At 40.7% G+C, this 11,116-nt stretch overlaps 1 protein-coding gene across 1 annotated transcript; it reads left to right on the top strand.

Annotated features, from left to right (window-relative positions):
* Positions 1–259: 259 nt before the first annotated feature.
* Positions 260–7,601, top strand: LOC120565127 (cytochrome P450 2J2-like). Its single transcript, XM_039810542.1, has 9 exons — positions 260–716; positions 3,583–3,745; positions 4,406–4,555; positions 4,650–4,810; positions 4,903–5,079; positions 5,546–5,687; positions 5,798–5,985; positions 6,079–6,220; positions 6,354–7,601. The coding sequence occupies exons 1-9, from the start codon at positions 534–536 to the stop codon at positions 6,527–6,529; spliced, it is 1,482 nt and encodes a 493-aa protein (XP_039666476.1). The 5' UTR covers positions 260–533; the 3' UTR covers positions 6,530–7,601.
* The last annotated feature ends 3,515 nt before the right edge of the window (positions 7,602–11,116 follow it).

Consider the following 11,116-nt stretch of genomic DNA (forward strand, 5'->3'; position numbering starts at 1 on the left):
GGGTCCTTACAAGTATAGAAGTAAAATCATAAGGTGGAGGTGAAATGCCACTTATATCTTTATTACTGATTAAAAAAAACTGAATTATTTTACTGCTGCACCCTTTGATACTGAGTCAAATGTAACTTGTATTTTGAGATCATGAACCAGCTATCTACTCAACATGTTACATACACCTGCAAAAGAAATCCTAGTTAAAAGTTAAAAATGTATTATTATGTATTTGAATATAACTTTACTTTTTTGTGTAGGCTACCTCTGATTCACTGAGTGATTACTGACAAATTATTTTTATTAAAATGATTAGGAATACCTCTTGTTTTCATAGTACACAGTGCACATGCGTACAGACTGGAAGTGTTCAAGCTCCAGCCTTGTTTTTCAGTTCAGTGTTCAGTGTTACATAACATTTCCTTATAGAGCATTTCCCCCCAGCCTCCTCCACTCCTCACTCAGATAACATGAGAAAACACCATCATCCTGTTTGCAAGAGCACATTGATTTTACAGAGGGCCTTTTGAAATATACTAATCATGATTTTTCATGCACTTTTGGAATATATGGACTTTACTGGTTGGCTGTTGTTGAGCTTTGTAGTGTTACTCCTGACAGATGTGGTCAGAAACTGGAGGCCACACAGCTTTCCACCTGGACCCTGGGCTGTGCCTTTTCTTGGAAATGTCTTCACAGGAGTGGATTTCAAAACAATGGAAAAGGTGAGGTGACCGGTACCGCTTTATTTTAGATTACTTTGATTTAAGTAGGGTAGAGAAGAATTGATCTTTAATATCCTATAGGCAATTTTAATTATATAAAGTAACCTTGTCAACATGATAGTTACAATGAATAATAAGAACACCATAAGATTGCAACTCTTAAGTGTTTTCCCATCTACTGCCATATTGATATTAGTGCATATTCATTAATTTTACCCAAAACAATGTTTTTTTTTTCTCTACTTATAGGCTAGAGGGTAAACAAAATAATGCACCATGGAAAATGACTTTAAATCTCAAATAACAGTGACAATTACAAACACCACTACAACAGGGCTATAAAGGTTTTTGACAAACAGAACGAGTATATGACTTTTCAAAGCACATTAGCAACATAAAATAATTTAAATGTTAAAATATTAGAATCAAAGGGTTTTACAGAGGGGATTTTGGATATCTCCTGAACATATCTGAACAATCCGCTCTGTGAAAACCTTCAGAATATAATAATAACTGATACGTTGTCACCCCAATCCTTAAAAAACCTTGTCTGGATCCCTCCTCCCTCAACAACAACCGCCCAATATCCAACCTCCCCTTTCTGTCTAAAACCCTGGAACGTATAGTCGCCGCACAACTACAAACCCATCTTCATGCCAATAACCAATTTGAACCCCTCCAATCTGGTTTTCGCTCCCTCCACAGCACAGAAACCGCTCTCCTCAAAGTCCCCCACGACATCCTCACCTCTACTGACACCGGTTCCCTCAACATCCTCATCCTCCTCGACCTGAGTGCAGCCTTCGATACCGTGAGCCATAACATCCTGCTCACCAGACTCAAAGACCTCGGTATTGAAGGTACTGCACTCAGCTGGCTCCACTCCTACCTATCCAACAGATCCCACTTCATCTCTCTCCATAACCACACCTCTGCCACAGCCACAGCCACAGTCACTCAAGGCGTTCCCCAAGGCTCCGTACTCTACCCCCTCCTCTTCTTCATCTACATCCTCCCTCTTGGTCAGATACTCTGCCACTTCAACCTGGACTTCCACTGCTATGCTGATGACACCCAGATCTACCTCAGCACCAAATCCCCCCATAATCCTCCCCTCTCCCACATCAACTCCTGTTTGTCAGCCATTAAAACCTGGATGCATCTTCCTCAAACGGGTTAGGGGTCAGCGACAAAACAGAATTCCTGCTCAAGGGCTCAAAATCAACACTCAGTAAAACCAATAACCCCACTCTCACCATCGACGGCACCATTGTCTCCCCATCTCCCCAGGCTCGCAACCTCTGAGTTATTTTTGATTCCACCCTCTCCCTTGAGCCCCACATCCGTCATGTCATTAAAACCTCCTCCTTTTCACCTCCGCAACATCGCCAAAATCAGACCCTCTCTCACCCCCCCCTGCTGTTGAAAGACTCATTCACGCCTTCATCTCCTCCCGACTGGACTACTGCAACTCACTTCTTCTCGGCATTAGCTCTACCAACATCAACCAACTCCAACTGATCCAGAACTCCGCCGCCCGATTCATCACCCGCACCAAATCCTGGCACCACATCACTCCAGTCCTAAAACAACTCCACTGGCTTCCTATCTCCCACCGGATCACCTACAAAATCCTGGTCCTCACCTACAAAGCCCTCCACCATCTGGCCCCCCCATACCTCACTGACCTCCTCTCCCCGTACCAACCCTCACGGTCCCTCAGATCCACCTCAGCTGGTCTCCTCTTCATTCAAAAGTCCAACCTCTGCAGTTTTGGGGAAAGAGCATTCTCCAGGGCAGCTCCCAGGCTCTGGAACTCCCTCCCCAAGAAATCCGCACCTCTGAGTCCCTCACCATCTTCCAGTCCCGTCTCAAGACCCATCTCTTCACCTCTGCCTATCCCTAGCCCCACGCCCCGTCCCCTTTTCATCTGTGCCTTGTTTTGTTCTGTTTTTGTAATCTACCTCCCCTGTAAAGTGACTTTGAGTCTTTGAAAAGTGCTATATGAATTAAATTTATTATTATTATTATTATTAGAATATAGATAGGAGTGAAACTGGAAAGTTTTGTGTATGTAAGTGCTACTGAAGTGGACATTTTTGGCTCAGAGTCTGAGAAAAACCCATTTTCAGAAAATGGCCTTTGAAAATATGAATTATAAAATATCAGACATTTTTCAAGACTGTTATGTCTTGCAAAATTAATAGGGCTGTCTACAGAGACTGCGTTTTTTTTACAGTGTGTTCAGGGGACAGGCAGCTTGCGGATAGTGAGATGTTTGCTGTATGTGACAAAAAAAAGTTGTAGCCTAAAATATGTGTGCCATCGCTTAGAGCACCTTTAAGACATATATTTTTGTATTACAAGTTTTCTGAAATGTGTTTAAATATGCAAATGAGGCATTATGTAATGCTAACTTTTGGCGAATTTAGGAAAAAAAGGTGCAAATAGACAAAATGTAGTAAAATAAAGACCTAAATGTGTATTTTGGATGTTTCTTTTTTTTGTCTAAGAGAAGACATGCTCCAGAAGCTAAATAGCCCAAAAACTAAAAATTGAAAAATTATGGTTTTGCCTGGGGTGTCTCCCCTTAACACAGACAAACTGCATCAACACAGGAACAGTGGGCACAAGGTGAAACTAACCGTATTATATAAGTATGCAAGGCCACCCTTTTGCAGTGGTTGCAGGGGGCTGTTAAACTTTAACTTTACAGTAGTTATTTTCCATGAAGTGTTGAAATTGTTTACTCTTTTTAAGCATTTCACCTGAAAAAAACCATCTTCATTTCAATTCAATATAGTTCATATATAGAAGAAAAACAAGTCTTTGTGAAACATTCCCTCTTATTTGTTTTGAAATGCAGCTTTCTCAGGAGTACGGTCCAGTGTTCAGCCTGAGGAGAGGCAGTGAAAGGATGGTGTTTGTTTCAGGATACAAGATGGTCAAAGAGGCTCTTGTTAACCAGCTAGACAGCTTTACTGATCGACCTATTGTCCCTCTCTTCCATGTTATCTTCAAGGGGCTTGGTGAGTATACGTGAACAACTGAGTGAGAAATAGAACCATAGAAATAGAAAGAGAGTAGAACGGACATTCCCGTTCAAATCATGATAGCTGGAGGGTCAGAGCAGCAGCCATTTTTACATGTTACATTGCAAAAAAGCTGTGACCGTTATAGCGGGTTAACTTCCGTAGTAACGGACTTGACGAAAATTGTGGACTCACTGAGGATGGGGTTTTGCAGACAGCCAAAACAAGCAGTGGAGTAGTACGAAGCATGGAGAGCCAGAGTAAATTACTTTAACTAGCGTATTTTTAAAGCATGGCTAAAGCATGGATAGCCAGCTGCTAAACAGCTTTTTCTATGTTGAGAGTATGGTACAGAAAATGTCTTTTGCTTTATCAAGCTCTGTCCAAAAAACTAAATATATTTATACTGTGGATGATTTAACCAAAAAACAAAGCTTAGTCAGCCAACTCACATGGGACAAAGTATATTCAGTCAATGCAGAATAGTGTTGATAGTTCCATGTCTACTTGGACCTTGTCCCTCCCTGCAAGGATGCACTAAATGCAGAACACTACCAAATTAGAAGTGACAATAACTCCTTATTTTCAATGTACTGTATGTGTTCAGAAATGATGAACTTTTAACACTGCGTGTTTACTTTGTTAAAATTCCCGCAGGCATAGCTTTGAGCAATGGTTACCTGTGGAAGAATCAGAGGAAGTTTGCCAACACTCACCTGCGTTACTTTGGAGAGGGCCAGAGGTCACTGGAAAAATACATTCAAGAGGAAAACAACTTCCTCTGTGAAGCCTTTAAAGAGGAACAAGGCAAGTAGAAATTCATCTGTTATTTCACTTGACTGATTTTACATCCTAATGTGATATCATTACTTGAATTGAATTTAACTTACGGTATTCCCAGGAAGACCATTCAACCCCCACTACATTATAACAAATGGAGTGGGTAACATCATCTCGTCTGTGCTCTTCGGACATCGCTTTGAATACAGTGATCAAAGCTTTCGGAAGTTTCTGGAGTTGGACAATGAGGCTATTGTGCTCTCTGGCTCTGCTCAGACTCAGGTAATTCCTGATCTTACTCAATTACCATGTTGTGATCATACAACAAACTGTGCTGTTGGTCTATAGCTGATCTGAGTTTGTCATAATGACAGCTGTATGATGCCTTCCCGGGCTTGCTGAAGTACCTGCCTGGACCTCACCAGACTGTACATGCCAACTATAAGGAGATGATGATTTTCCTGAAAAAGGAAGTAGAGAAGCACCAGGAGGAGTGGAACCCTGATGACCCTCGTGATTATATTGATGCATACCTGTCAGAAATGAAGAAGGTAAGATATTTATAAATTTTTAGTAAAACTCAATGGAATCCTGGCAAAGGATAGCTTTACAATTGTTCACGTTTTTCACGGAACAGTCGGCAGGTTCCCATATGAACACGTTTTTGGCATTGACTGCATAAAATATGGACGCAGTATTCTCCGTGACATCACCCGGCTGAATGAAGCCTACAGTCTACACTCGCCTCCTGTTACGGCAGCTAACCTGTCACTCAAAGTAGAATACCCTTTATTATGCAGAACTTTAAGCCTGAATATATATTAAATGGTTAAAATAAATTCCCCCCGTACAGTAAAAATAGTAAAAAAAAAACAAAAAAAACTTGGTTTTTGCTTGCTGTAATCATTCCTGCTGTTTATACAAGCCATGGACAGATCTTTTTCTAATGCTATTCCAATGTAAGTGATGGAGGACGAAATCCACAATCCACAGCACAATGTATGATGTCATTGATAGAAAAAAGAGGATCCCCATGCTGGCTTCAACATTGAAACCCTGCTGATATGCATCCTCGACCTGCTGGAGGCTGGTACAGAAACTTCATCCACCACTTTACGCTGGGCCCTTGTATACATGATGCACTACCCAGAAATACAGGGTTAGTAATTTATTAATCAAAATGGGCACATTAATATTCTCATGAAGATTATAGATGGTTTTGTGCTATTTCAAGTGTATAATGTCCAATGAATCTGCTTCCTAACTCAGAAAAAGTCCAGGCAGAGATAGACCGAGTAATCGGACAGTCTCGTCAGCCCACCATGGCCGACAGACCCAACATGCCTTACACTGACGCTGTCATCCATGAGATTCAAAGGATGGGAAATATTGTTCCCCTGGGGTTCCCCAAAATGGCCAGTAAAGATGCTACACTTGGAGGATACTTAATACCCAAAGTAAGGACTATTTACCAGACTCACCCAGACAAGCTGTAATTTGTAAATGATTTATACACAGCTGATATCAACCCCTTATGCCTATTTTTCCAGGGCACAGCTATAAGTACAATCCTTGCATCTGCGCTGTTTGATAAGAATGAGTGGGCGACCCCAGATATCTTCAATCCGGAGCATTTCTTGGATTCAGAGGACCAGTTCCGCAGAAGAGATGCATTCTTACCGTTTTCAGCAGGTTTGCTCGATACTCCTCCTCTTTCAGTGATACAATTTAGCTGACAGGAATTGCTGCCGCCAACATACAGTAGTTAATGAGAGTATAGATGTAGACTGGTAAACTAAAGCTGCTGTCAACCGTTTCCCCACAGGTAAACGTGTGTGTTTAGGGGAGCACCTGGCCAGAATGGAGCTGTTTCTTTTCTTTACATCTCTCTTCCAACGCTTCACCATCTCTCCTGTTCCTGGAGAAATGCCCAGCTTGGAAGGTGTAATGGGCTTCACCCATTCTCCTGAGAAGTTCAGGGTGCTAGCTATGCCTCGCTGATTTGCTCCCACATTTTTTCATCATTGCATTACAGTAGCACAAAGCATAAAATACCTCTTAGACAACAATATCCAAGATTACATATCTGACTCGCAACTGAAAAGTATTTTGCATAAAATATAAACCCACCAAAAAAAATTATATAAAAAATAAAGAAGAGATTCACAGTCATCCAGGTCAGAGGTTAAACAAACCAAAAGACATATACTGTTCTACAATATACGTGTACTGATACAATATTGATCTATCACTGGCCTGACAGCTTTTATCTACTGGATCTCAGATAACTTCATGACATGGTCATTAAATCCTCCAAACACCCACACAGGTGATTCCATTTATTCTGGCTGATTAGACCTCTGCTCAGTTTGAAGGTGGGCTGGAGCATTGATAAGAATGAATTAGGTCATTAGGAATGATAAGGCTGTCATTTGCCCTTTCCTAACAGGTGCAACAAAACTAACAGGACTAACAGGAGGCTCAGGAAGATGTCAATCAATCAGTCTATACACACCCACACAGTCCTGGGAATCAGCCAAACTGAAAACACCTTTAATAACATTCATAAACTGTTGATACATTAAGTGTTGCATAACATTTTTCTAAGTACATCATTTAACAGTATATATACTCATATATCCATTAGAACATGATGTAATGTAATAGCTCCACATTAATTAATCATGTTTTTCATGTTAGCCTCTTTGATTTTGTTACTAGTAAATCAAAAATGTATTCTGTTGCATATATATTACATAACCATGTAACTTCATCTAAAGGCATGCCTTGGTCATTTTTGTAGATTTTTAACAAAATAAAAAGCAAAAGTTAAGTAATTTTAAAATCAGTATTAACCTTCAGGCTGATTCAAGACTCCTCAGCTTTGTGTCGGTGTCCTGCATGACCCTGGGGTTCTAAAGGGATAATGTAGAGCGAGCACATTTTGCGAGATTTGCTAAAATAGCAGACCGTAGAATGTAGTGATTGACCAATCGGTCACGTATTCAATCAAGCTGTGCAATGAGAATGTTTTATTCTGTTCTTAATTCAATAAATGGTTTTGGTTGTGTTACAGAGTTGTCCATTCACATAGATATTCAGGGTTTCGTTTGAAAGGCAAACAGATTAAAGGTAATGACAGTGAACTTTAAAAATCTAAAATAATTAAGCAGTTTGCATATGGAACATTTTGTAGTATTTCTTAATATTTCTTATTTTTGGGAATTTTTTGTACTAGGGGCACTACTATGATAGCATCAAAATCGCTATTTTTAAAACACTAAGAAGGCTCGACACAACATGAAACTTTGCTCGAAGTATCACCAGGGGCTCTACACATGAACTCGAGAATTGAGAACATCGTTTGTGTACACAGAGTTTACTAAAAAGAACGACTTACTTTAGCAGTTGTTTCCGGTCGCTACCATCTCGCCAGTCAAAAAGTGTTGATCTCCGAATGCAACGTAACAGGGAGGAGAGTAAAGATGGAAAGTTCCTAAAGCTTAGTTCCATATAAATGCATGGATAATTCGTTGTTTTGTCGTTAGTGAAAAATAATATTGACCTCATATAAGAATAACATTCACTCCTGTTGAGTCCGTTCATTCGCATTCGGAGACACTTTTTGACTGGTTAGATGGCAGCGACTGGAAACAACAACTGCTAAAGTAAGTTGTTCAAAACCTTTCTTTTTAGTCAACTCTGTGTGTTAGAGCCCCTGGTGATACTTCGAGCAAAGTTTCATGTTGTGTCGAGCCTTCTTAGTGTTTGAAAAATAGTGATTTTGATGCTATTATAGTATTGCCCCTCCTACTCCCATTCAAATGGCCATTTGACCGAAAAACAAAAATACGGTAAATCTTAAAAGTGGCGCTTCCGTCCTAATTATGCTTTAAACGAAAGTTTGACTCAGGTACATTCACAAAAACACCCTAGGCTGCATTTTGGCGGGAGTTACGCTTTAAACTTAACAGTTAAACGGCCCAGTCGGCTGATTGGGGAGCCAGAATTTTACCCAGCGTTCCTGTATACCAGACAGTTACAGAGGACAGCTACCTCTATTTTAAATGACGACTCCTTTGAATTTAAGCTTCTTCCTTCCAGACAGAGGTTTTTAGTTCCAAGGTGCTGAAAACAAATAGCTTTGTTCCTGCTGTTATCACTGAGCTCATTTGAACAATTATGACAGGAGCATTGTTTGGGTTTAAACCTGCTTTTATCTTAATTTGAGAGAACATTTATTTGATGATTTTATTTCACCAGTTATAGCCTATGTATCTCTCTGTCTGATGTCCTGATTGGTGGAGCCTTGAAAATTTGCATCAGGTTTTATGTACTTTTATCAGTTTTAAGCATGGTTTTTAGTATGTTTTTTTACAGTTGTGTGTCATAACGGATGCCACGTTCTTGCTGCAGAACAAATCTACCTAAAGGTACCATGTAATAACGTAACCTGAATCTGATGTATGGTGACGAGTGCTTGTCGCCACTCTCACACTGCAGCAGGAGCAGCAAGTCTGTCAGACGTTTGCACGCAGGGTGCAAAATTAACTTTTTTGTCCACCAGCCTCTCAATAGATGAATGAAGCAAATCTACCAGCCACTTACTTATTTTACTGCTAATTATGAACACTGTTTGCATGTCACCCTGCGCGCAGTGATGATGTTGCAGCGGTTTTATTTAATAAAGGTTGAATAAAGTTAATGTTAATTATATCAGTTGAATAGTTTGACATTTTGACTTTTTATTCTTTAAAAGATGAAACTATTTGCATTGATGATACGCTCTGGTACGGAACAAACACTGTTGTGCATTTCCGCGTCAAAGGCGAAGGCGTTACTTTTCCCCACTTTTCTCAAAAACTATTGGTCCAAAAGACATCATTTAAAGTGTAGACCAATCAATGGATAATGCCCTGGAGAAGGAGCACACAAACTGGCTTTATTGGCAAAGGAGTGCTGAAGTGTGATAAGTACGTTATACCTCTCTGATCTGCAGGTGGAATTGTGTGGAATCAATATGATGAAGGTCACCAATAAAAGGAAGAGACCACGGTCCTGGTGGAAAGTTTGGCGGCACCCTGTTCTTCAAAACATCAGTCAACAACAGAAAAACAAACAGAAATATCAAAATCTTCCTGCCGCCCATCCACTCCAAGCAGAGTACACTGTATATTGTTTCCATTTGTTGACATGTTTTTTAACCAAAGATAGGATAATACTTCCTGTTTGCATGCCGGTGACCAGAGAATGTCTGTGACCTACAAAATAAATGCACGTCCTGCATCAGATACTCAACGTACTCATGCAGATTGGCCAATTTCAGGACTATAGATGCTACTACTATAGATGCATTCATTTGTACATATTATTTTAATGTTGGAGCAAGTAAAGGTGAGGCTAATTCAACTTTTTGTAACTACTTTATACTACTTGTAGCTTCATATAGGTATAGTTATAGTTGATTATTTTGGTAGTTACAGTAAGGTGAGGGCAGGGCCGTACTGGGACTGAAATTCAGCCCGGGACTTTAAGATGGAGAGGCCTTTTACGCGAGTGCCCTTGGTGCACGAGCAGAAGGATTTTTTGCAGTTATTTTAATTCTATTAGTGTTTTTATGGTATAAAGAGAATCAGATTACGCTGAAGACCTTCAAGAAACTTTAGGTTGACACCTGCCTCCTCAGGTTGTATAAGCAAGTCACCACTGCACTGAACACAACCAGGTCAGCAAAACCTAATCTCGAACACATAAGTCACAGTATACTGCTAACTACCAGCATGTCATGTGCACAGTCTGTTGGAGTGATCAAATAGTTACAAATACTCACACTCATATACTCAAAAACTACAATGCAGTCCCATAAAATAGAGATGTGTGTGTGTGTGTGTGTTTGTCCTTACTTTCTTAGCTTGGCTCCCTGGCTCAGCTTCCCCTGTGATGGACCCTGCCTCTGCTTACTGATTGTGCAGCTACATATGCATGAGAAGAACATCAGTTATAAATATGACTAAGAATAAAACATTTTCTAGTTCAATCTGTGCTTCAGTCAAGTTATTATCTAGTATGTGGAACTATTGGCATTTTATCCTATATGTAAATATCTGATTGATTGATATGCCTAATATGATTGCCTACCCAGCCCTGCACACTGCCCCTCTACCTGTCTGTTTCCTGCTCTTCCTCTCTCCTGCTGCTCCTCCTCCTCCTTCCTCCTCCTTTCTCCTCCTGCTCCTCCTCCTCCTCTCTCCTGCTACCTACCTCACATCACCAAATCCAAACCTGACTGAAAGTAAACTCTTTTTTCGGCGCCTTAAGTTTGAGCCAATCGGATGTCAGGAAAAACGAGGATCAGTCCAAGTTAGGAGGGGCCGCTCGTATCCCCCTCAAGACTGAAAGTATTGGTTTGGCCCGGTCTGAAACAAGGCTCGTTCAAGATGAGCCAGATCTGCGCAGATCTGCGCAGAATCGATCACCGGCGATCGCCGCCCGTTGCATGCCGGTTAGATTTGTGTCCGACTTGATCCCGACTTGCTCTGACGTCATGCACACGTGGGCAACGATAATCTCACGAGACCAAGGCGGCCG

Source organism: Perca fluviatilis, chromosome 9, assembly GCF_010015445.1.
Source record: "Perca fluviatilis chromosome 9, GENO_Pfluv_1.0, whole genome shotgun sequence".
Classification (NCBI taxonomy): domain Eukaryota; kingdom Metazoa; phylum Chordata; class Actinopteri; order Perciformes; family Percidae; genus Perca; species Perca fluviatilis.

Excerpts from the sequence above, each read along its gene's own strand:
- LOC120565127 (XM_039810542.1), top strand. The coding sequence starts at position 534 with ATGATTTTTCATGCACTTTTGGAATATATGGACTTTACTGGTTGGCTG. Across the intron at positions 4,811-4,902 it reads CTGGCTCTGCTCAGACTCAG|CTGTATGATGCCTTCCCGGG; the intron begins GTAATTCCTGAT and ends TCATAATGACAG. Across the intron at positions 5,986-6,078 it reads GAGGATACTTAATACCCAAA|GGCACAGCTATAAGTACAAT; the intron begins GTAAGGACTATT and ends CTATTTTTCCAG.